Source organism: Rhinolophus hipposideros (genome assembly GCF_964194185.1).
Source record: "Rhinolophus hipposideros genome assembly, chromosome: 4".
NCBI classification, from domain to species: Eukaryota; Metazoa; Chordata; class Mammalia; order Chiroptera; family Rhinolophidae; genus Rhinolophus; species Rhinolophus hipposideros.
The window spans coordinates 15,629,015-15,656,031 of NC_138050.1; the positions used below are offsets into that span (position 1 = coordinate 15,629,015).

At 40.6% G+C, this 27,017-nt stretch overlaps 1 protein-coding gene and 1 pseudogene across 2 annotated transcripts; both read right to left on the reverse strand.

The window, feature by feature from the left end:
* Positions 1-227: 227 nt before the first annotated feature.
* STOML3 (stomatin like 3) lies at positions 228-25,026 on the reverse strand. Its single transcript, XM_081046164.1, has 7 exons — positions 24,892-25,026; positions 10,937-11,040; positions 10,782-10,854; positions 6,842-6,924; positions 5,155-5,358; positions 3,554-3,688; positions 228-2,182 (listed from the first exon to the last, which is right to left on the reverse strand). Exons 1-7 carry the CDS (start codon positions 24,941-24,943, stop codon positions 1,958-1,960), a joined length of 876 nt encoding a protein of 291 aa, XP_080902290.1. The 5' UTR covers positions 24,944-25,026; the 3' UTR covers positions 228-1,957.
* Positions 13,099-14,945, reverse strand: LOC308496578 (superoxide dismutase [Mn], mitochondrial-like; annotated as a pseudogene). Its single transcript has 2 exons — positions 14,324-14,945; positions 13,099-13,224 (listed from the first exon to the last, which is right to left on the reverse strand). The product of its transcript is annotated as a superoxide dismutase [Mn], mitochondrial-like (transcript).
* Positions 25,027-27,017: the final 1,991 nt, after the last annotated feature.

Below are 27,017 nucleotides of genomic sequence, written 5' to 3' on the forward strand. Positions count from 1 at the left end.
CACCCCTTTGTAGGAGTTCTACTTTCCTTTTCTAAAGAAAATGTCAAAACTTTCCAGTTAACCTTGGTAGAGAGCCCCCAGTCCGTGTGCAGAAGAATACTTCCTTACTGAGCACCCACCATAGACCATACTGTGTTCAGCGTGCTAATGATCCAGCAGTCAAAATAACATTTGCTGAAAAATGGGTTCTTGGTGTACAGGAAAGAATTTAAGGCCACACCAAATAAGCCAAGCAAGTAGTGGATTTATTAAAGAAGCACAGTACACTCTCAAGAAGGTGAGAGCGGGCAGGCCTGGAGAAGAGCAGCTGCCCAGAAGAACAAAGAGGCTTAGGAATTGATTACCTCTAAAATGAGGGTGTGAAATATTCAAGACTGACAGGTGGCCTTATAGGCATTCCTAGGCGGGTCGTTGCTGACCACTCCTTACTGTCAGGAAGAGGGATTGTTGTGCTTATTTGGCTCTTGTCGGAACTGTCATGGCGGCACAGGGGGGTAGAGATTTTCCCTAACCGCAATGCTAATAATATAACCCATTATAATTAGCTCAAGTCCACCTTGTGGGCAAGATGGTGTCTTGGATCTGTTCTCAGTCACGAAAATCTACTTCTGGCTGGTCTGGTAGCTGCACTTTTTCTTAACGATGATCTCATCTCCTCCCTCCTTTGTCTCCCTTTACCTCCTCCTTTCCTTCCTCCTCTCTCCCCAGGGCCCTGTTCTTTCTGCCTATGGTAACATAGCAACATGGTTTATAAGGTGCTTTCCTTCTGGAGCCTTTATACCATAAAAGATTTGCTACTTTGATAAAGCAAATGGATGTAGTTAAGGAAGACACCCAAAAACTCATAATCTCTTATTCCATAATCCAAGGTGCCTTTACTAAAAAGAGATCCTTGAGAGAAGGTTCAAAGTACCTTCAACATTGGAAGAGGTGCACTTTTTTAAAGTTTTGCTAAAGCTCTACACCAGACATTTTGGTCCCCACTCATATCCTCTTGTCCTACCCATGGCAACAAAATAATCTCCGACAAAGCAATTTTTAAAATACATCACGTCTATGTTCTATGGCTTCTTTATTTTTAACAAGGTTTTGGGTTTGTTTTTTTGTTTTTGTTTTTGAGTCAGAGGAGAATAGTTTACACACAATTCTTGATTACTTGTGGCTCTTGGGATTACCAATAGAGTGAAAAAGGTGAAGTCCATAGGAGGCTATTCCCCAGTGATTATACCAACACCTTTTACAAGTATTCTCACTCGTAAGTAAATAAACTGTCTGGTGCCTCACTGTACCTTGTGCCAGCCTCTGACAGTGGTGCTGGGAGGCTCAGAACTAACCCCCACTCCCAGCAGGAAGACATGCCGCAGGAAAGCTGAATGCAATCTGCCCTGGGGGTAGGGGGGCTGGTGGTGATAAGTTTGCAATTGAAAGCCTCAGTGCCTCTTTAGTCTTCAGCATCAAAATCAATCTTAATTTTGAGCCTTGTGGGATTTTGTTGTAATTATTGGAAATTTAGCAAATAATTACTTTGGAATGATAAAGCAAATGCCTAGTATAAATATGAGGCCTACGTTTCTTTACAAATTATCTAGAGTGCCTCTTAAAACCATTAAAACGTAATTCTGAAATCTTAGTCATAGTCACCCAAAGATTTTCTTCCCCCTCCTGCTAGAAAGTCTCTGCTATAAGACAGGGACAGCTACTGATGGATTATTACAAGAATAATGCGAAGCTGTTTATGTTCTTAAAAATAAAAATAGTACACAGGCCTCATTTTTGTTTTTTGTTTGTTTGCTTGTTTTTGTAGCCCCAAAAGCATTTCTCTGCTAATACTACTCCAGCTGTGGAGTTACTCTGCTTGAATAGTGTTGAAATCCTGAACACTTCTACATGCTGGGTTCTTCACAGGATAGACAGGACTCCCTAAGCTACCTACCTCCCTGCCTACAACAGGAGGGCCTCAGGCTCTGTCAGTAACCTTCTTGTGGTTATTGTAGCTGACACCACCAATGCCCTCTAGTATATTCATGGGCAGAGGAAACATGATGGTGGAATTCTTCTCTGTGGCGACGGTAGTTAAGGTTTGCAGGTAACGCAGCTGGAGGGCTATGGGGGACTCAGCCAGCACCATGGAAGCTGATTTCAAAGGTTTAGAAGCATTCAGTTCTCCTTCTGCTGCAAGGACCTAAAACGACAGAAATAAAAGAGTTTAGAAATAAAAGTTTGCAACTGCGATGAGTGCTTTCTTTTTCCAGTTGCGTACTGATACCTCTCTCCCAGTCCCCACTTGGCCACACATGTTTCATCTACTCACCTCATTGGCAAGGATAAGTTTCACATGCTAATGTGATTAGAGAAATTTGAGGAGGGTGCAGGAAGCCGGAGACATTTTACAAATTATGAGTGCCTAGATTTCATTTTCAAACAAAATAAAAGCACTGTCTTTCACCCAAATGAACACAGGGTCACCCACCCTAGTAAGGCTCTTGAATCACTTTGGAGCCTTACCTTCTGGGGCATTCGTTTTCAGAGAAGTCTGAAATTCAAGGTCTCCCCCTGGCTTTTTTCTGTCAATTTTACTTATCATAGGAGAGGTTTTTATTTCATTCTGTTGCCAACTTAGTCTCATTCTTATAACATAAGAATTGTTTCCAGTTCTCTCCACTCTTGATTACAAACAGCAGCAAGTGCCAGTCTGATAACACTCATTGGAAATCTCCCCACTCCTCTTCCCATTCTCAGACAATGCAAGAGTGACTTGGAACTTGGCTGCCCCATCTGAGGGCACTCAACAGCCATGTGGGAAAGCACCCTCCTATCTGTCATGGCCAGGTCCACTGCTTGGAAGCTGCTAGGGCTCAGCAGATAAGCCAGAGATAGGTAAGGAAAGAGGGCAGAGGAAACCTTCACTGGCTCACAAGCAAGATTCCAAAGAGGATACAAGAAAGGCTTCTAATCTTAACCGGTTTCTGATAGTTCAGGAAACCCACCCACGCAGACATGAAGTCTATAGATCCGACAGATGTAAGAACACTGGGGGCCAGAGGGCACTTACATTTTGTAATTTTAACCTGGAGTATATTTAATCTGGCCCCTCCACCCCCTTTTATCCAGTACACTTAACATGGTAGAACAATGATGCTCAAAGCACAGGCACTGAGTCAGCTATGTGAGAATCACCAGCTTTATAAAAATGCAGGTTCCTGGGACCACCCAAGACTGCCACACAGAGTCTGAGATGAGGTCTGGGAACAGCCGTTTGCTTATTCAGTTCTCTCTGGGAGACTAATGGGCCACCAGACTTGGGAGCCGCCTTGCTAAGCCATTGAGCTTCTGGTTGAGTGCACTCTTGACACAGACATGTTACGAGCTTCCTCAAAGTACACTAAGCTCCTAATTACCTTCTAATTCAAGGGGAAATTCTCAGTCAAACCTGAGAAAACTAAACCCTTTTCTTATCAAAGGAACTGAGCGAGCCTAATCTGCCATTCAAGTTCTATCCTTCTGCTCCAAGGCTAGGTGGCTCACCCTCCCGTGTCAGCCCAGTAGCCCTTACCCTGGCCCTGGCTTCTCGGGTGGCCTCAGCCTCAGCTGCCATGGACCTCTGCAACTGCACGGGAATCCGGACATCTTTGATTTCCACCCGGGCCACCTGGATCCCCCACACCTCTGTGGCATCGTCAAGTAAAGTCTGTTTCCAAATCAAAAGAAAGAACATTGATCAGGAGACTGGTGATGGGATGTATGTTTCTGATATGTTTTATATTTGCAAGATAAAGTCCTCTACTTTTTTTCCTTTTGTATTTACAGTATTTGAAGTGAGACACTTTAGGAAGGGAATAGGAGTTAGCATCCTTACTGCTTACTTCCTGGAATTGAAGTGACTCCCAGGAAGGATTCAGGACGGAAACCTGATGGTGTCCCAGCAGGATCCTCCACAAAACCATCCCTAATGAAGTATGTTCTATCCACCTAGATTTGAGCAAATATCCCAAATTTGCTTGTCACTGACATCAAGCAGGCAACAATGAATGGGCTTCTCTGATAGACCTGGATTTTATCTTGGCTCTGTTATTTGCAGCTGTGAAACATTGGGCCAGTTGCTTAACCTGATTCTCAGTTTTCCCACCCTTAAAACTGGTTTCCTTTCAGGATTGTCATGAGGTTTGGAGATAATACATGTACGATATCTACAGTAACTACAAATGACTCAATAAATATTAGTATTGGGTCTTTTTGAGATATTATTTGTCTTGCTCTGTTTAACCTCTGTCCTGTGGCCAGTTTTAAACAGGTAGCAAGGCATGATTTTTAGAGCAGAAGCAGCCCAAAGTCAGAGATATTCTTGTCCTTCATAAAAGCTTAAAACCATTGGAGATATCTTGCTGGTTATCCTGGAGGGGGACGGATAAGGAAGAATGCCTTGAGGAGTAGTGAGATCAGATGGGTAGTTCCAAAAGGGAGCGGCAGATATCTGAGCTACAGAATGGAAGTTACCCTTGCCTTTCCTGATCCCTGCAGAACCCAGGACACGGCAAAACCTCACAAGAAGCCAATGACCTGACTGTGGTCAGGGAAAAACCTGAGTTATCAAAAGCATGAGGCTTTGGAGTGTGCAAGAGGTGGGACGGATACCTGCTACATCTTCATCCATATTATCATTATGATTATGAATATTATTATTGATATTGGTAGCAAGACATAAGATTTTCCCAGGATGACAGGCCTCTCCTAGCTCAACTGAATCATCTTCCAACTTTCACACTCCAATGAAATGTAGGAATATGTGGGATACCTGAGAAATGCAGGTACCTCTTCTGGAGTAATCTAAGAATAAATCTGGTCTCTAACCTTTTCAGAAACGGTTAAAGTGAACAATGTTAATCCATGATTTTGAATTCCAAAGGAAATAGATACGGTGACTGATTTCAACAGCTCCCTCCTCCCACTCAGATATTGAAATCCATACCTTTTGTTTACAAAAAAATGAAATTACAAACAGAAGCCTATCTATTTAGATCAGTTGTGTGTGTGTATTTGTGTGTGTGTGTACATGGGGAGGGAGGGCGGGTGCTTTGAACTCATGGTATTTGATAGTAACTGAAAATGTAAATGAATGAACTAAAGACACAGGTTATTAGTTCTCGGTGTCTCTACCTGGATGCTATGGGCGATCTCTTCTCGGCCAGCTAAGACTTGGGACAAGGTCCGTGTCCCTAAGACGTTCCTCAGAGTGGTCTGAGCCAGCAGAAACGTGGCTTGATGGACATTGTGGACATTAGCCACTGCCGCGACAGCACTATAGATTCTGTAATAGACAACTCCATCCACCTGTGTGGTCACAGAGTCTCTGGTGAGGATCTGGAGAGAAGAACAGGGGGAATTACATGTTCATGACTTTCACAATGATCCCCAAAATGTCGGCAAGCCCAAGAGCTCTCTCCATAGGAGTTAACAACTCAGGCCTGCAGTCCGCCCAAAATCGTCCTGGCTTGAATGGAATCACATCGTACTTGATAACAAAAGTATTTCACCTGTGTGGTCTGTACCTACCCCTGTAAGATCATCTTAGAGAAGTTTACACCCTATGGGGAGAGGCCCTTTATTTGCCATGGTGAGAATAGGCACTTCCATTTTAAAATGTCATAGCAGAACCCTTCTACCTTCAAAACAGAGGTAAAACACTTGCTTCCCTGATAACTGCCATCTTTTTGCTTTTCAGTGTTTATCAGACTTGATGAACAGCTGTGCTTCTTAGAAAACATAGATGGCACCAGAGACCGTGTTCTATGTTCAAATAAATAAAAATCAACTCAGCTTTATATAGAAGCTCTGCGTTAATCGTTCTGAATAATGTGATGAGATGTTTTGCAGCAAATAAGAGAGATTTGTGGGTGTACCATGGGAGCAGACCTAGAACTCACTTCTCCCATCTGGAACTGTCTATTATGGAGCCAGAAAAGACTCATGATAAGTCACTAAGCATCCCAAACTCTCTTATGAGTGAGGCTAAATTCTAAAGCAAGGACTGCGGTTCCCTCCAGTGGCATGGAGACATCATTGCTGGGCCTTGATTGAGTTTCCTGGACCAGAGAGAAGAAAATTAATATTTACTAATAAATGTTGATTTTCTATATTCTTATCACCTTTGCCCTCCCACAGCATAGGTCCTACTCACATTTTTTTTCCTCTTCCTAGATCATTTTGGTTATCAAAGGGTTACATTATCATTAATAGTGCTGTTTCTCTTCCTTGTTGCCCAAGTACATTTGTTGTTCATTTATTTGCAGTACTTTAAGAATTGAAAAGAATTATTTGAAATCCAAATGCAGGCGGGCCCTATGCAGTGTCTGCTCTTTTCCCACTCTCACTCCACTTTGTTGCATTCAAAAACACAACAATTTTTAAAGCAGAGATAAGTAATGTTGATATTACTAAAAAAAAAAAAAATTCTAAGAAGGTGATGGGAAGAATAATATAACCAACTACTCCCTTCCACCAAATGAAATCCAGCTCCTTCATACAATGATTTATCACTCTTTCAAGCATCTGCTCTGCATTTAACATCCCAGCTCCTCTGCCAACTGGAAACCTTCTCTCTCTTCTCTTGACCTTTCTCCCACCTAAGTCTTCTACAACTCAACTCTTGAACTTGGCTTCCTTCTCATTTGGCAAAACAAAACCCAGTAGTTTCAGGAGCTACTTCAGGGTCCTCAAGCAGGTCTCTGGGAATTTAGTTCATCCTCCCTTTATAGCTTAAAAACATATTGTAAAATTTCAATTGTTCATGGAACAGGGATTATATAGCTTTTCTTTCTAGCAACATATCTTTAACCAGTATTACCTCTTGTGGAGGAATGTTGCAAGTTACAGTCCGGAGATCAACTTTGACAAACACATCAGTGCAGGGCAGGACCAGTATTAAACCTATGAAAAAGAAAATACGGTATTAAATTTCATCTTATTGAAAATAACTACAAGAAATTGTCTCCTAGCTCTATGGTACATTATTTTCATGGGATGAAAAATGTTTCCCAGATGATGCTCAATAGGTACACCCACAACTACGGGGAAAATTATTTCCTATCAGTCTATGACTAAAGAAAAGTGGTTCCTGGGGGCAGCCGGTTAGCTCAGTTGGTTAGAGAGCGTGCTCTTAACAACAAGGTTGCCGGCTGGATTCCCACATGGGCCGTGAGCTGCGCCCTCCACAAGTAGATTGAAAACAAGGACTTGAGCTGAGCTGGGCTGAGCTGGCTGAGCTGCCAGTGGGTGGCCGAATGGCTCAGCCTGCTCTTCACAACAAGGTTTGTGCTGTTAACAACAACGTTGCCGATTTGACTCCCACATGGGATGGTGGGCTACTCTCCCTGTAGCTAGATTGAAAACGGTGACTGGACTTGGAGCTGAGCTGCGCCCTCCACAACTAGACTGATGGACAACAACTTGACTTGGAGCTGATGGGTCCTGGAAAAGACACACTGTTACCCAATAAAATTGTTTAGAAAAAGAAAAATGGTTCCTGAGGAATTAAAATTCTTTGGTAAGAAACTAAAGATCCCTGACATTTAATTTTTAGATTTTATTTTTAAAACACTCAATCTACTTCTAACCAAGTGTTGAATTCAAGAATTTTAAAGCATATTTTAGAAAGTGATTTCACTATATTAAAGGTTATCTGTATAAGAGATTCAGATAATAAAATTTTGACCTTGAACGTCAGTGACTGTCAACATTCTCATTCATCTTCAATAGAACTGAAGGAACATTAGAATTAAAATCTTCCCATGATCTCAGAGCCTCTAAAAACAATGTATTGCAGAATTTACAGTTTTCTTCATAGCCGTGCATAGTTCAAATACAATGGCACTCAACAACTGTAAACACTTTGACTTCTCTCTAAATTGTGAGATATTTGAACTGGGGCTGGGTGAGGGAAGGATGGGACTAACAAAACTCCTCTGAGGATACTATGACTTCTTAACATTACCCCGGTGAATGTTCTCTACAAGAATTATAAAGATTAGAACCACGGGCATTTTAGCTAGATGAAAAAAAACAATCCATTTCCACTTAGCAAAAAGATTTTGTACTACTGGGGTTTTTTCATTTGTTTTTGTTTTGTTTTGTTTTGTCTTTTGGGGGTTTTTTTTTGCCCTGTGTTTTTCTGTATTGATTGAGATGAGCATATGGGTTTTCTCCTTTGTCGTGATAAGATGATGAGTATCATGGTTTTTTGTAATTCTTTTTTTTTTTATTTGGGGAAGTTGACTTTATTGGGGAACAGTGTGTACTTCCAGAACTTTTTCCAAGTCAAGTTGTTGTCCTTTCAATCTTAGTTGTGGAGGATGCAGCTCAGCTCCAGGTCCAGTTGCCCTTGTTAGTTGCAGGGGGCGCAGCCCACCATCCCTTGCGGGAGTTGAACTGGCAACCTTGTGGTTGAGAGGACTCACTCCAACCAACTGAGCCATCCGGGAGCTCAGCGGCAGCTCAGCTCAAGGTGCCGTGTTCAGTCTTAGTTGCAGGGAGCAGAGCCCACCATCCTTTGCGGGAGTCAGCGTTGAACCGGCAATCTTGTGGTTGAGAGCCCGCGCTCCAACCAACTGAGCCATCTGGCACTGGCCAATGTGGGAATCAAAACGGCAGCCTTCGGCATTAGGAGCACTGAGCTCCAATCGCCTGAGCCACTGGGTCGGCCTGTACTATTGTTTTTGTTTTCAAAGAAGAAACAAGCTTTTAGGTTGAGTACCATGTAAAGGGTTGGTAGCATCAGCAGAAAACGCCGCTAAAGTGCTTTGTTTCTTTTGGTCTCTAATCCTTTCTGAGACCTATGGTTAAGAATTACTGCCTAATTTACATCCTTTTTTGGTGCCAGGTCACTGGTTAAGATCATGGCCTTAGAACAAGAGAGTTTAAGCCCCAGCTCTACCACTTATTACCTGGGAACATTCACTTAACTTTTCCGAGTTTCAATTACCTAATATCTATAAGATGATAGTGAAGATTAAGCATGATTCAACATGAAATGAAATAAAGTATTAAACACAGTGCCAGGTAAGTATTAAGTGCTTAAGAAGTGGCAGCTCTTGTTATTAATACTTGTATTATTAAGGAATGACTTAGAATTTACAAAAGTGGAGAGCTTTTCCATTAGCAATTTGGCTAGCGTCCCTCTGGCTCTTATGTCATTCTGAAGTAACTCATTAGCCCCAGAGACATGTATGACGAGAGTAGTTACCCTGGGACATTTAATGATGAAATCTTCTGGGAAAATTCATTTGCAAGTGACACACTTTTCTCTAGAGTCCTCTTGATTATGGCTCTTCTACCTCTCTCAAATCCAATTTTATTCTAATTTGTAATCTTGGCCCAACAGATGCAACATGACTAGAAAGGGGTTAACCATATCTGTTATACCTCAGCTGGATGATTCTAACACTTCTGTTTTGACAAACCATAAGAACATCCATAATAAGTAATTCTTGCCCTCTTTCTTTTAGGTCTTTTCTGAAATTGGACAAGTACGGTAATACTATTTGCAATGGCCAATCCTCCTTAACAACTTCTCCTTTTGAAGTTTCTCATAATTTTTTATGTAAGATATCTGAGTGCCTACCATGGTACATGGCCAAATAAGAAAGTTCCTGCCCCCAAAGATCATACAGCCCAGTAGGAGAGAGAATGATTTTACTCAAATACATACAATAGGAGACAGAAAACAAATATTATTAGAGAAGTAGAATGAATAAGCATTCTTTATCATGTGTCTTCTAAGATGCTACTTATGAGCCTCTCCTTGCAAGAATATTAGAATTTACCATATGAAATTACTATTTTTGTAAGTCAAAAAATAAATATTAGCAATTTCATATGGTTCAGCTAAATACAAAGGGTTCCAAAAAAATGTATACACATTTTAAGAAAGTAAAAATACTATTAAAAATGTAATACTCAATATGTACTGATAACAAAAGAATACAAGTCACATTTGACTTCTGCAATTACAAGAGGTGCTCATAGTGGTTACCGTTAATTCGCAGACACTTCTAATTATGTGAACTACTGCTTGAGCAACGTTGACCAAAGTATCCACTTGTACACAATTTTTGGCACCCTCAGTATACACCAAGAGGTTATGACTGTTACATCAATAATTTATTTCTAGGGAGTTTTAGTACCTGATACCCTACTCCCTCTTCCCACTCCTCAAAATCCCATCTTTTTATAGCATGAACAGTTTGGAACATTTTTCATTTTAAGGTCGTAGAGAAAGGATGGAAATAAATACTACATTTGACAAAAGCAGTTATACAATGACTTCCAGCTCTATGTTTCTATTAATCTTCTTGCCAGGAGAGGAAATTACTTTTTACTTTTCCATTAGTTCTTTTCAAACAGTGAGAGTGAAAAGCCAGCTCCTTAAATATTCTCCCTGAGTAACTTTGTCATCTACCTCCGCCATTTACTCCCTCCTCTCATTCTTCTCTCATTCTCTTAGTGGCCCTGGTAAAGTAAAAACTAGCCAATGTCACCAGAGTTATTCTTTGCTCACATTAACTGAAACTCTCAGAGGGAGTGTCTCCCTCTGACGGGAAACATGTCCAAATTTCCACACTCTCAAACTAGCAGTCTGATGGTCACTCCCATTAACTTACACAATAGTACAACATCCTTCAATTGTACAAAAGGCAAGAGCTCCAGCTTCCTGTGGTTTTCCTTTGCCTCTCAATAGTTGCTGTCAGGGAAAATATTGGTGACAGTAGTGATAGTATTAGGTGTCATACCTGGCCCTTTGGCTTTGTCAGCTTGGATGCGTCCCAGTCGCAATATGACAGCACGTTCATACTCCTTAATGATCTAAGAGATTAAGGGAGAGCATTTAGTCTTAATGGTTCATCAGTTCATATAGAGAGCCCGACTCATTTCCCAGGGTATTTACCTTCAAGCACATCCATATGGAGACAGGGAAGGTAATAATCATCAACAGGAAAGAAAGGGAAACCAGGATCCAGCCACAAACACCAAGATGTTTACTGCTGATGCCTAGGAAATGAGAAGGGAGCAAGCCTGTGACTGAGGTAGTTCCTAGAAATGGCATCCATGTGTGTAGGTGAGGAAACTACCCAGAGATCTGGCTAAGCCTGATGGGACTGAGGAAGCAACCTAAATCCACGCACACCCGTTAATTCAGTAAACAGGCACACACACACATACACACACACACATACACACAAAATATTCATTCAAGTTTTTTTGTTTTTTTGTTTTTGTTTTTTTTAGTTGACAGATTATTTCATTAACAATCAAAAAACATCACACTTACAAAAAAAACTTCACATTTACAATAGGAAAATAAATGTTTCTTTAATGAATAACTAAATGAAAACTATCTAGGACCTTATAGGATTTTAAATATGTATTATGCACATCTTAGAAAACAGGACGTTACCTTGCTGGATCATTAGGGTATCACTGAAAATTAGAGACAGTGATTTATAATAGTTACCCAATAGCTTTCCCAAACAGTAGTACCCCTGAAATTAAAACAGGAAATAAAATTTGTATTTATACCTAGTCTTAGATATGATTCACAACACACGTCAATCTTAATTTTATGATTTTGATGTTACTTTTATAAAGATACTCAAAAGAAATTAAAATCTCAACTTAAGATACTGAATTTGAGGTGTGCAATAAAATTGTAATTTCTCAACAGCAAAGTTTAATTATCCCACAACAGTTCAAGGAACAGATACTATTTTACAGACAGTGTTTGTTTTGTGTCCTGTTCTCCTGCAGCACGAATCATGCCAAGGTTTGTGAAGCACATCAAGACTAGAGCAGGCACTGCTGATTCGGTCACAAATATCCTTCTTGAGTGAACAATACTTGTTCTTTTCAGCAGAAACGGCTATTTCACCTTCTCTGTTTCTTTTCTATTATGAAAAACAGGACTAAACAGAGTCTTGGACTCATTTTCCACTGGATGATTAAAATCTTTACTCTAAATTATGTTAGTCTCTTAAACATCTATCCAACAGGGAGGAAAAAGCAAAACCTTGGTGAAGACAGTGTGCTTTCCCTCATTCCCTCAACATAAAGCCAACACAAAAATGGAGCCCCATATAGCTTAATAAGTCAAAACGTTTTACGTAACTCAGTAGTCTCTGCGTATCTTTGTCAGTTCCATACAAACCATGTTCTAGCAGACTACTTGTATTCAAAAGCCCATTTTTCAAAAAAGGTCCTACCTTTCTGGATGGTTTATTTAAAGAATTCACTGCGTTGTGTATAAATACATAGACATATATACCATACACGTAAGCAGTAATCACACGACTTCTATCTGTCCTTCATGCAAGTCATCTTAATGTGGCATATAAACAGCCACAGTCTCTTAAGTATTTTCAGTCCATAAGCATAAACACACACACACACACACACACACACACACACACACACACTTATCATTAGTCTCATCAACACTCTTGCAATTCAGAAATCCTAAATGTTTTTCTAATTGAATTCTAAAAGTGCCTTGAATTAAAAAATTTTTGAAACTTCAGTTTTCACTATTGAAACTGCTCTGTTACTCTATTTTTCCAGGAAAATAAAGTGGGGAAAAATTAAAAATAAACATAATAAACTTGGGAAAACGTCCTGTTACTAAATAGGTTTAAGGGGAAAAAAACCCATAAAGAGAAAATATTCCAACAGAAGGTAAAACCTACGTGGGTTGCTCAACACAGCATTATTTGTAATAAACAATTAGAAACAAATGTAATATTCAGTAACATGAGGAAGATGCTGAAACATGGACCACACAACGCTGAACCAAATGCACGAACGTTCTACGCTACATGGAAACAGCTCCATTTACAACAAAACAGGCACATAATCTAACGTGCTGTGTCACTGTATTATGGGTATTGTTTCCCCTTTATTAAAAAAAAACAACAACAATATAAAGCTCCTATAGTGCCAGTATATTTTCTAAAAGAAAAGCATCAAATGGGTAGAATAACAAAAACAAGTCTTTGAAAATGAATGTCCCTATGGAGGCGCGCAGCTGACTGCACCCAGGAACCGCTGTGCCTCTCGTTACTGGGAAGGCAGCCCCTGACCAGGCGGGTGCTCCTGAGAGGGCTGCTCAGAACAGGCCTGAAAGAAGGGGGCAGGTGTCCGGCCAGTGGTGCGTGGCCTCATTTCTATCATTGATTTCATCACCTAGGTCCAAATTTATCCATTTTGAGTACTTACACAACACACCTGTCTATGTTTGAGAACAAAATTCCACATCAAAGTCTTTATATTTCTTCCGACAAAAAAAATTCAGATGATGGGCCGGCCAGGTGGCTCAGGAGTTTGGAGCTCCATGCTCCTAACTCCAAAGGCTGCCGGTTGGATTCCCACATGGGCCAGTGGGCTCTCAACCACAAGGTTGCCAGTTCAATTCCTCGACAACCGCAAGGGATGGTGGGCTGTGCCCCCGGCAACTAAAAAAATGGCAACTGGACCTAGAGCTGAGCTGCGCCCTCCACGGCTGGGATTGAGGGGGCAACAACTTGACTTGGGGGGCAGTCCTGGAAGTGCACACTGTTCCCCCATTGGAGTCCTGTTCCCCTTCCCCAATAAAAAGAAAAGAAACAAAAAGCCCTCTACTTAAAAAAAAAAAATTCAGATGCACAACGATTTCCTTCTCATAATAAAACAATTTTCTCAGTTAGCAATTAAGTTATATTTTTAAAATGATGAATGGTGTTAAAGTTGTGCAACAAATGGCAGCAAATAATTAAAAAGCACTGGGTGATACCTACTAGAAGCAATCCTAAACAGAGGATTACTTACAAAGAGACATTTTCAGTAGAAAACTCAATATCCCTTGGGGATAAATTTAATATTTTATGATTAAACAAATGGGGCAAAAGACTAGATTTTCTGTAAACGCAATAGAACAGGATTAGAAAGGCTTCCCTAGACGCCCCAACAGCCTAGGGATGCAATATTATCGATGGCTTTGTGATGACATTCCTAACCTCTGAGGTACTTTAGCTCTCTGAAGAAAATGTTCAATCAGAAGACTAAACCATACAAAGCTTTGAATATTTTCAAACACTTGTTCCATAACAAAATTTTCAAACAAGAAATTTTTCATAGCATTAAATTACCAAATATATGAATAAGATACATTGAGAACTCTACCACAGAGCAGATTGCGGTATATTACGGGTATTTGCGGTACTCTGCCCTGGAAAAAAAACAAAACAAAACAAAACAAAAACGTCGCAAAGAGCTTTAGGTGCTCAGTGTAATGCTCATGTTTTACTTTTTTGCAAACCATGTGTCTTTCAGTTACATTCTCTCAGTTGATTACATTCCAAATAGCTTTTAGACAACCAGGTCTGACATTCTTACAGTGGAGGTAATAAGCATATTGCCACGCATCAATCCCCAGCAGTGGAAGAAGACCTGCTGTTCTCGCAGGAGATGCTGGTTAGGACAAGCAGTACTGTGTTCGCCTCCCGGCTCCTTACGGAAACCAAGCCAACCCCAACCTGAGCCTGGAACGCAAGCAGATACAGCGGTCAGCTTCTCACATTGGGCGAAGGAACCGAAGTCACGTTTGATGACTTCCAGCAATTCCCCTTTGGGTTCTCCACCGCCATTAGGGCTCAGGTTTGTCCAGAAAATGCTATGATTGCTATGGCCTCCACCTTTGAACCTTAGCGCAGGCTGAAGAGCTATCTGAGTTGTAAGGTCACCCTTGTCCAGCGCCTCCCGGTACTTCTCGGTGCATTCAGGATGCTCACACAGGCCGCGGGGTGCTTGCTGTGGTGCAGTTGCATGATCTGGGCTCCAGGGGCGCCATAGTCACATGGCAAATCCGGGAGTCTGTGCTTCTGCTTGGAGCCCAGAGACCCCAAAGCTGGCACCAGCTTCGGGCTCATACTGAGCACTGCCTGGCACGACGGTGACGGTGACACCACCTGGAGTAAACCGGCGACTCGGGCTGTGCCGCATGGACGCCGCTTCCCGCTTCATTCAGGTTTTTAGGTTAAAATTGACTTGCCCCCAAGACATGGAAACAACCAAAATGTCCTTCGATAGATGAATGGATAAAGAAGTTGTGGTACATATACACAATGGAATACTATTCGGCGTTAAGGAAAGATGATATAGGAGCATTTGTGACAACATGGATGGATCTCGAGAGTATAATGCTAAGTGAAATAAGTCAGACAGAAAAAGCAGAGAACCCTATGATTTCACTGATATGTGGTATATAAACCAAAAAGAACAAGACAAACAAATGAGAAACAAAAACTCATAGACACAGACAATAATTTAGTGGTTACCAGAGGGTAAGGGGGTGGGGGGTGGGTGATGAGGGTAAAGGGGATCAAATATATGGTGATGGAAAGAGAACTGACTCTGGGTGGTGAACACACAATGGGATTTATAGACGATGTAATACAGAATTGTACACCTGAAATCTATGTAAATTTACTAACAATTGTCACCCCAATAAATTTAATTAAAAAAAAATTGACTTGCCCCTTCCAAGAAAAGACTCTTAACAATCAATAATAATAATTACCATTACATTTATATAACACTGCCACTGTTTATTACTCTCAAAACACACAAAATAGTGTTACCAGAGTGTGATCCATCATCTACCCACGTCAGAATCATCAGGATGTCATTTTAAAAGGCAGATTCCTGAGCCTCACATTCTTCAGGTGCCCCCTATCTACTCCACGGTAGATATCTCCTAAGAGAGACAAAGTAGTAGTATCTCCAAAGAGAGACAATATGTCACATGAAAAAACATTCTGAAGAGTTCTTGGGTATGAGCTTCTAGGAGAGCTCCCTTCCTTACCAATGCTGTGGCCTCAGGTAAGCCACTCAGTCTTTCTGAGACTCCATTTCTTCATCTGTATGATGGGGATAGAAGTTACTGACCTTGAAGGATTTGATGAGAATTAAATGACGTTATTTTTATATGGCACCTGGACCCATACGTGAATATCTACATTAGTAAATGTATGTTACTACTGTTATTCCATTTTACAGTTTGATGGATATTACAGAGACTTATAAGACATTGATGTTTGACGTTTCTGACTTTTCATGGAATTTTGTTACATTGGCTCAGTGTGTTAGATGTCTTTTTTCTAATAATACACTATGATAACAGGGGCATTTTGGCTTAATGAATATTGCCTAGGAGGATGGTAAAAAAAATGGCGACGTGAATATTGCCTAGCAATGAGATAGGACTAAGTTCAAATCATACTTCAACCACCTAAATCTTTGTAGCTTTAATCACATCAGTTACCTAATTCTCAGGTCTTAGAATTGTTTGTGAAACATACCCTTTTACTTTAGAATTTGTTGTATTCACTATTTCTCCTTTTTAATCCTCATTTCTCCTTGTTTTCTTCGGCTTGACAGCCACCCTCACCCTCATCCCCTCACTTCTCCAGCTGATTGAGTTCTCCACCCAGTACTAGAGCTAGTTATATTTCCTGAGTCTCTCCAGCCAGATGATCTCACAAACACCTTATGCTGTCTCAGTTAATGCCTTAACCATTCACACTACTGTCCAGGTTAGAGACATAGGTCATCATTACCCCTTCCTATTCACTAAGTCTGATACTATCTGAAATCCCTCCTCACCCATCCATTTTACTGCTACTCACACATAGGTGCCCAAGTAATACATTTATAAATATTTAGGAGGGTTCTAGGATTTTTTTCTTATAAACAATGCTGTGACGAATGCTTTTAATGTGTGCTTTTGTGCTCTTGGGTCAGATAAATTTCTGACAGTGGAAGTATTAGGTCAGAGATTAGTATTTATAGTTTTGGCAGATTTTAAGTGCCCTTCAAAGAGTACCTACCAACCTACACTCTCTTCAACAGTACCCTGTGACACTGTGCCAATTTCCACAAGCCCTGCCCTCACGAGATATTTTCTGTGTTCTCAGTTGTCACATCCTGAGATGAAACATGTTTGGTATTATAAACTTTTGTGTGCAAATGTCCTATTATAGTCTCTAAATGCACATAGTATACTAAATGCACATATAATACTCAATGAAAATAAGGCTTTCCTACAGATTGCCAAAGTTTACATTCCTAAAATATCACCTTCCAAAGCCTTGGACCACATTGAGGTGGCTCATAATCATTATGCAAGATAAAGTGGGGCTGTAAGCGTGGTGGTCGGCTTCCCTGCAGGGCTCCCTGCAGGGCCTGTGAGCCACAGCTCCAGAGGTAGAACAAAGAGCCAAAAACTCTCACCCAGCCTTTGCCCTTCTCCATACCTCCCACAGTTAAAACCAGCATGCTGTGCTGAGAAGAGGATCTGAGGATTACAATTCTGACTGAGAGGATGTTCTGGGATTGTATTACAAAAGATCTTCAGAGCTCTCCCATACTTCCTTTACTTCAACCTACTCAAGGCTCCTGCCAGAGCCTTCCCTTGAGGCTGAGGGGAAAATGGAAGGAAAAGGGGCCACGCAATCTCTCTGTTAGCCACTAAGCCCTGAGTACATCTCATCATCTCCTGCTTTATCCAAATCCATAGATTTCTATTTTCTGTGGGTAAATGTCATAATACCCTAAAGCTGTCATCATGTGCTTACTTCCCGGTAGAAAACTAGATTTTGCCACCACAACAAATTTTCCCTGACTTCTCATTTATACATTTAACAAATATTTTTCCAGTTATAGGCCAGACCCTGTGCTCAAGCTGGGGATACAAAGGAGAAGAAGATGGGCAACTTCCCCAAAAGAGCTCATGTCTAGCAGGGAAAGAGACAATAGGACCAGCTGTTATAATAGCGTCTGTGTTCTATTGCACTTCCTTCTGAGACATGTACAGCTGGCAAAATAAGTATAGATTTCCCTCTGTATGTGGCTGGGGCAAAGACAACAAAATGTGTAGTCAACGTTCCTTACTCTGCAAAGAGAAAGGTAGAGCCCAGCACTGCTGACACTGCTGACACTGGGGAGTTGACACAGAGTCCAACTGAGAACTCTGGGGCTTCAGTTGGAAGGACTTGGGAGATAACCAAGGCCAACCCTTCATTTTGCAGCCAGAAACCTTCCTGGTTAGTGTTGTAATCATCATCTTAATCTCTCTTAAGTAAGGTGATACCCACAAGTTCTACAAACTGACAGTAATTTATGTCTACCTTTATTGACTTAGGCAGGGAGGCAAAACCAAGTTCATCTGTGGAGGCACACCTCTGCGGCTTCGTTCCCGGCCCTTAGATACAGCCCATAGCACAAAAGGAGACTTAAATACCTTTTAGGGCTAGGGGACAACGCAAGATTGGCAACTTCTATGAAGCCAGGAAGTAGGGGGGAATATTCCAAATCGCTGACTCTGCATTAGACATGGAAATGAATTTTAGTAACTAAAAGAGGATGGGTGACTTGGTTGTTTATTTCTCAACTTTGGCTTGATCAACAGTATTTCCATATTAATTAGATCAATACTACATACAATCCTTGCCCACAGATCTTTGTTACTATAAATCGTCATTTCCTCCCTAATGATACTATAAATAGTCATTTCCTAAATAGACATTTAGGTACTATGGCATTGTTTAAAAACACCAAGACAGAACACATCAGGGAAATGAAAATCAAAACCACAATGACATAGTAATATACAGCTATCTGAATGGTAAAGACTAACAATACCACATTTAACAAGGTTGCAGAGCAATTGGAGCTCTCTTGTATGCAAATAATACAATCAACTTGAAAAGTTATCTGAAAGTATCTACTAAGCACACATTTACTTTCTGACTCAGTATTCAATTTCTAAGTAACACCTGAGAGAAAGGAGTGCTGATTACAGTGAAAAGTGTATTTAAGAATGTTCATTGCAATTTTATTCATAAAATCCAAGAAATGAAGAGCCACTCAAATCCATCAATTGAACATAGTCATGGTACACTCCGACTAAGGAATATTACTCAGAAAGAAAAAAGGCGAGGCTATTGCCATGTGCAAAATATAGATTAATCTCATAGGCACAGTATTGGACAAAATAAACCAGATACAAGAGTACGTACTTTTTGACTCCATCTATAAGAGTACATACTGTATGATTTTACTGATATTGTATCGTTTTATTCAAGGAGCAAGCAAAACTAATCTATTACATTTGAAGTCAGAATAGTAGCTGTCTCCAGGTAGTGGGGTTGTTAGGGTATTATCTGAGGAAGGATAAGGGAGCATTTTGGAGGGCTGGAAATATCTTGATCTGGGTGGTGATTACATAGACTTATACATATTGAGCCTATGGGAATACACAAAAGACCAACCAAATAAGGAAAGCAAAGTCTGTTTATTCAGAGCTTGCATAGCAAGGGAGTCTGCCTCTGTCACGTTTTGGCTGAGACTCAAAGGCAGACAGAGGAGTGGGACAAGCTTTAGAATAGAAACAGTTAAGCCTTCAGGTGTGTCCTGACTTGGGGCTGTTGGCATGGGGAAGCTGTAGGCAGGCTAATTTGAAGGGAGGCATCCTATGTGATTGGTTAGGGGGTGCCTATATGGCTCTCTTTAGTTGGTCCTAAGTTAGAAGTGGAGACAAAAAGTAGGAAAGCTGTCAGTTATTTATCAAGTCCTGGCCATTTTGCACTGATAGTTCCAGATGTTATTGTTTAGCTTCCTGAATTGTCACTATAGAGAGCAATCTGGCTTCTCCCAAATCTAACTTATAGCAGGCTGCCTTCTGGGCTGGTTATTATAGATAAGCAAGTAGATTTTGTGGCAGCCTGCTGCAGGTTGCAGGTCAGAGTTCTCTTTTTATAACCAGTCCAGCCATTGTCTGTTTGTATATTCAGTCTCAAGCCAAACACTTATGACTTGCGCACATTATTGTATGTATCTCATACCTCAATAAATTATAGACCTCTGGACAAATAAAGACCGGAGGATATAAGGCCAGGCCAGTATTGAGGATGCAAAACTCACTGCTTGCTCTGCATTCGCAGAAAGAAGAGGGCAGAGAGAATTGAAAATCATCAGCAAAGCCAGCCTGTGGACAGATGGGAGACAATGCTGAGCAGGGATGAAAAGCGAAGGCCCTGAGTCAATCGGCCAAACATTCTAACTGAGACACCTCGTTTTGAAAGCTAGGTGACATCTCCTAAGTCACTTAACTGGCTAAAGGCATAGTTTTCTCCTCTGTTAGTACAGTATAACTAGTTGTGAGGATTAAATAAATTACACGTACAGGAATGATTAAAGCCATATCAGGAGGCCTTCTGGTAAAACGGGACACTGCCTAAAATTTTTCTAGAGATGCATTTTGGTCAAGATAGTCTTAATATTTTTCTCAATTTCACTAAACATTAAACAGATTTTCCCTGACTCTAGGCTCCTGATTTCCTTCCCTTTACTTAGAGCGTTTTCTTTACAACCATTGTTGTGCAGGGAATCATCAGGCGGGGTCTCTGCTCCCGCTCCCCACATAAGAACACAGGACATGGTGAGGCCAAAAGGGAACACCCACGGAGCCATAAGTAGGGGAGTCATATCACTATATTCTCACCGGCGGCATCCGCCTCTCTGCAATCCGCTCTTGCTAGCCCCCATTCTCTGCTAGCGTAGCCATGGCAGTTATATTAGTGGCCAATGACTCACTGGTTACAGCTGACGGCCACCTAGCCACAGCTGATGGCCATCCAACATCATTGATGGCCATTTACTACCTGAGCCAGCACCTTTCTATGTGAGGCCGAGAGCCTGGAAACTACTTTCTGGGGCTCTGTCCCCACAACCATTATCATTGTAAATTTTTCCATTGCCCCTTGGAAATATAAATCGTTTTCAAAGCTTTTGCCAGTTTTACAATGCAGGACTATCTTTTCAAGGACCTGGGATCCATTCTTTTGAAATGTAACCATCAAAGAAGATGGCACCCCGATCTTCCAGAATCTGGGCGCTGGTGGAAGCCTAACTTCAGCAGGCACCTTGCTTTTAGTTGTATAAATACTCCCTGTTACAAAGATATGAGGAGTTCACTAATAAACACAGATGGCCTATGACCACCCCCTAAGGTCCTCCAGTACTTGTCCACTAGCTTACTCTAGCCTTAAAAACCCTACACAGCTTTGTTTCAATGGAGTTGGTTCAGCTCGAAGTCTGGCCTCCTTCCTCTATTGTAATAGTCTTGAGTAAAGTCTTCCTTGCCTGTGTAACTTTGCCTGATGTAATTTCTGATTTGATAACTTACATAATGTTTTGTAATAATATTATTATTAATGTTTTTCTCTTACCAGATATGATTCTAAATATCATTTGTGGATATTCTGGTCCATCTAGATGATGGCCCCTCCACAGGTGCAAGAACTACATTTTCAAGGATAACATAAAGTAAATTATGTTTTACATAAAGTAAAACCCTAACCCCTGAAGGTTTCTACCTCCTAAAGTAATCTGGTCACTGACTTCATAAGTCGTTTCAGATAACTTTTAGAACTTTAAAAGCGAGAAAGAGAGATACCACATCTTTGGTGCAAAACTACTACATCAGAGCTAGATGATGACCTTACCATGATGGCTAGTCCTCTGACTACAAAATTCCATAATCCTATTAGTTTTCCAAACTGTCAGATTTACATCTCAGCTATAGAAGGGTGTTTGTGCTTAGTAGCTGCATGAACTTGACTACACATTTATACTTAATTCTTTTTTACCATTTGATCTTTTTTAGAAATATTTAAGATATGTCTTGAAATAGAATGTTCAAAAAGATGTAAAAACAATGCTTTTAATACCTTGTATCCCCCACTTTAGCTTAAGAATTTAAGCACTGACAACACAATTAAAGCCCCCTTGTGTGCCCCTCCTCATGACACCTGTCCCCGTGCCCGCCCCCCCGAAGAGGTATCTTGCCTGGCAGCCTTTTTATGATAAAGTCCACTGAGTTTCCACTCCCATCAGCCAAATGCGACATCAACTCCCAAGCCAGAGACCAGGTTTGACACGTGCACAAGTGAATGGTGCACTGAATGCTTTGAACTACCAAGAAAGCTGCTCAGCCATATAATAGATGTATTGATCTGTTTGAAGTTCCTTGCCTGGAAATAATGATTCATCAGAGAAATTCTGTTTGCGCTCAAGAGAGTCTTTAACCTGAGAACCATATGTCCTCACATTTTCTCCTTCGTAGGTACTCCCTTACTGTATGCTCATCCCCGTAGCATTATGAGAAGAAAATAAAGAGAAAAGTTTTCCTTGCATTATTTTCTCTCTCCACTCTCCCTTTCTTGTCTGAAATAACAACACTAGCAACAAGTACAAATACTTTCTCCTTAAGATTTATGCCCAGACCTTCTTATAGATAGTGTTTTTATAACAGTGGTAAATCAAATACACTCTGAAAATACAACATATAGGGATAATTAAACAAACCATGATATAACTACACAATATTATAGAACGAATATTATTTTAAGTTTACAAAAACATGAGAAAATTACTATGGTATAATGTTAAAATAAAAAAGTAGTAGTATGCAAATTATATGGACAGTACAATCCCAATTAGTAAAAATATATGCATAGAAAAAATATTGGAAGAAAATTAACCAAAGTGTCACAAGTGGTTTATTCTGACTGGTAGAAGCATGACTGGTTTATGCTGTCCTGAGTTTTCTTAATTTTTGATACCTTTATAATTTTAAAAAGCAATTTTAAAATAAAAAAAAATCATGTCAAGTAAAAAAAAAATAAAAAATCCCTTGTGTTTCCAGAGCAGACCAGATGCTTCCCAAGGGAAAAATAAAAGGTGCATGGGAATGAAAACAGTCCTTGGGATGCAGTGTTAAAAATTCTTCCCTGTTTCTATTCACTTCCAATCCTGTGGCGATATACTCAGTAAAATAGAATCTCAGCAAATTCCTGGTTCTTCCTCTAAGGAATGAAGCATTTTAAGCACCAACCATAAAATCTTAAGTGAAACCCTATAAGTAAACATTATCTTCTTTTCTGTCTTTCGCTCTGAAATAGACACACATCTTGCATCAAGGAACATTTTTCAGGAAACAAAGAATTGTTAAAAAAAAAAAAAACCACAAAAAAGAAACCACTGTGCTGTTCAGAGTGTGGTCTCAGTCTGACCACCCCACCACTTCGGGAACATATTTGGGCACAGATTCTGAAATCCATCCCAGACCTAGTGTACCAGAACTTGTAAAGGTGAGGACAGGATTCCCCGTTTTAAAAAGCTTCCCAGGAAGATTCTTTTGCATGTTAATATAAAAGGAACTTCAAAGATTTAGAAGATCAAGATTTTAATTAACTTCACTTTAACTCTTAAAGAAAAAAAGAAAGGGACAGGAGAGAATGTCAAAGGCGAATAATGAGCAGTGATGTGCTAGGAAATGTTTAACAACTAAAACTCTGGGTGCGGGGAGCCCTAGCTTACAGCATTCTACAGATTCCCATTGATCCTTGTGACATCACTGAACTTGGAGTTAGGAAGAGACGCACACCAGTGGCATTCGAAAGCTGGTACGAGGCAGTTGTACAGTACTGCAGAAGTCTCTTGGTGGAGGTGGTAACAAGGACTCAGTTAATCGTTTAATTCTCCAAACATCTGTAGGTGGAAATTTCTGTACAGACAGAACTGAAGGATTAAATAATGTCTTGTGAAATGTATCCAAGATGGAGGAAGGCAAGAGCAAATTGAACCAACAGGTCTCAGAAAACGACTGATCCTGCAACTCTCATAAATTGCCAAAAGCACAGGAAACCAGAAGATATAAAATGTGAGCTCCACCTCTGTTTGTTCTGTGACAGGGCAGGTTTTTCATTATATTAAAAAAAATCACAACCAGGAAACCCCATGAATACTTTTAAATATCTCTCTGGTAATACAGCTGCAATCATGCCATTTACCCAGCTGATGTCTTAATCTGTTCAATGGAAGCTACGATGTCTCATGAAACTTCTTGTTTAAAAAGATCATAAAGGGTACTGCTGAAGAGACCTCCCACTTGCTCTTCCAAATGATATTTACTCCCTAGTAATTACTTTCCTAGTGTTGCTAGGTCTACTCCAAGAGAAAAGTGTTTTTTCCCCCAGTTCAGGCAAATGTCTCTAGATGCACACTTTTTCTTTTACAAAGTGATGGTGCCAAATGTGTTCTCTATTTCTAACTTATACTATGACTTATTTGGCAAGATAAGGTATAGAGCACAGGTTAGGACACATACACACGCATGCACACACACACACACACACAATCTCTTACATCATCATCATCATCATCATCTTTCTGGACTTTAAAACAAGTTTTTAAACTTTCCAAGACTCAGTTTCCTCATTCGTAAAGTGAAATTATAAGAAAATCTACCTCAGAATTATTGTAGGATTTAAAAATATAATGTAAGCAAAATGCTTGTGAATATAAAATAGCCGTTAGTATTCAAAGGAGTAGATGGTGTTATGAGCTAAGTTTTATTTTCCTCGACTTCTCCCCATGTATCAAACATGATGTAGCTCAAACCAACTTTTCTTTTTAATCACAGCATCACAGGATGATATTTGGAAACGGATAAATTTCAGCCTCTTCAACATATATTTGCTATTTAATGCAAAAAAAAAAAAATGAATGTGGAGAGAAACACAAATTCTATCTAAAACTGAATTTTAAAAAAGCAAGTTATGGACTGCTGTACAAGAAGCAAATAAAACCACAATAAGCAATGAAGCCCAAATCCTAGGTTCCCAATGAAACTCATGCCAATCTCATACGTATTAATCTACTCCACGCTTACACTGAACTCTCTACAACACCACAACTCCCTCTTTGCTTAATACACATAAAACAAGCTTAGGGCAGAAATAGGGAACTTACCCACTAAGTTTTCTTTATCCTGCTTCTCAGGGGAGGATGCCCCAGGATCCATTTCATTCTTGAGAAGCTTTTATATTTGGCAAATTTTCATGGGTTTGGAGCCAGGCCTGCACTCCAGGCAGCTATCCAAATGTGCTTGGGAAAGGGGAAGAGGAGAGATGAGAGACAATGGGAGCGAAAGAAGTTCCTCTTCTTTCCGGAGCACCCTAAGGAGTAGTTACCCTGGTGAAGGAAGCCTGTTCACATAAACAAAACAATTTCTTTCATGAGTTCAGACTGCCTTTGTTCACAGAAAAAGTGCAAAAGAATATGACCTTCTGATGCTTCCTGTAAAATATCACTGTGCAATATTCTACACCATTTATATTTCATAAAACACTTCTACACAGCTTCTGTGACTTGCTCACCATAGGAACTGTCTGATACACAGGGCAAGCTTATCGATCCTGACGTTCAGATGAGGAAATGTCATCCAGTTCATTCTACATACTGCACTTCTTTTCTTTTCTCTCTTTTTTTCAGTCAATGAAAGGGGAACTTTATTGAAGTGTCCCTGTATCAACCAGTCAACTATGCAGTTGTAGCGCAAAAGTGGCCATAGATAATACAGAAACAAATGGACATGGCCTTATTTGGGGGGCCTTATTTGTCCTTCTTCTTGGGCATAGGTTGTTGGTGTGGCCACACTTCTTGCCGCAGTTGACAGCACGGGGATGCAGGTGAGAGTAACACTAGAGGCAGACCATCTTGTAGCAGTTGTACTTCTGGGTGAGCTGGTGGGGAGAAGGCTCAGTGTTGCCACCCTGCAGACAAGCACCAAGGGCAGAGTGGAGTCTTTCTTTCTTTCCTTCTTTCTTTCCTTCCTTCCTTCCTTCCTTCCTTCCTTCCTTCCTTCCTTCCTTCCTTCCTTCCTTCCTTCTTTCTTTCTTTCTTTCTTTCTTTCTCTCTCTCTTTCCTTCTCTCTCTCTCTCTCTCTCTCTCTCTCTCTCTCTCTCTCTCTCTCTCTCTCTCTCTCTCTCTTAAATTGGGGAATATTGGGGAACAGTGTGTTTTTCCAGGACCCATCTCCATGTCAAGTCGTTTTTCAATCTAGGTGTGAATGGCACAGCTCATTGGCCCATGTGGGACTCAAACCGATGACCTTGGTGTTATAAGCACCGTGCTCTAACCACGGAGCAACTGGAGAGTGGACTCTTTTTGCATATCATAGTCTGAGAGAATGCAACCATCCTCTAGCTGTTTGCCCGCAAAAACCAGATATTGCTGGTCAGGTGGGATGCCTTCCTTGTCTTGGATTTTAGCTTTGACATTCTCAGTAGTGTTACTGGGCTCAACCTCGAGTGCGATGGTCTAGCCCTTCGGGGTCTTCACAAAGATCTGCATCTCTGCATCTGTTGGGGAGGCTGCTCCACTGCCTGGTTGAAAAGAAAAAGCCATACTGCCGTTCTTTTGCAGCTCAAATCTGATCATGTCACCGTCCTGCTTAAAATGATCCAATGACTGCGAATTGTAAAAGACCCTGTTAAGCTGCCCCTCCTTCCCGTTCCAGCCTTATTCCCCTAAATCAGAGAGAGACCCACTGGCCTTCTATCAGTCCCCCTAAAGCTATATGTGTCCTCTGTGCCACCGGGCCTCTGCACATGTTACCATATAAACAATTATTTGGTTAATACTTGTTTCTTCCTCTAGACCAGGGCGTGGCTAACTATAACCTGCTAGCCAAATTTGGTCTATTGCTTGTTTTTTAAGTAAATGGTGTTATTGGAACACAGCCATGTTCATTTTTTTCTGTATTATCTATGGCCACTTTTGTGCTACAACTGCATAGTTGACTAATTGATATAGAGATATATATATGGCCTGCAAATATTTACTATGTACGCCTTTACAGAAAACAACCTCTCCTCTACATTATAACTTCCATGAGGGGTCTGGGTAGATGTTATTTTTTCACCATGGCACCTGTAGCATTTAGAGTAATGCAGGCACACCGCTGATGCCCAACAGATACTTGTTGAATAAATAAATAATTTGTCAAAGATAACAGTTCACAAATGGCAAAGCTGTTTCTCAAATCCAGAGACTCAGGCTCCTGTCCCAAGAGTCCTTCTTTCATCATACAACTA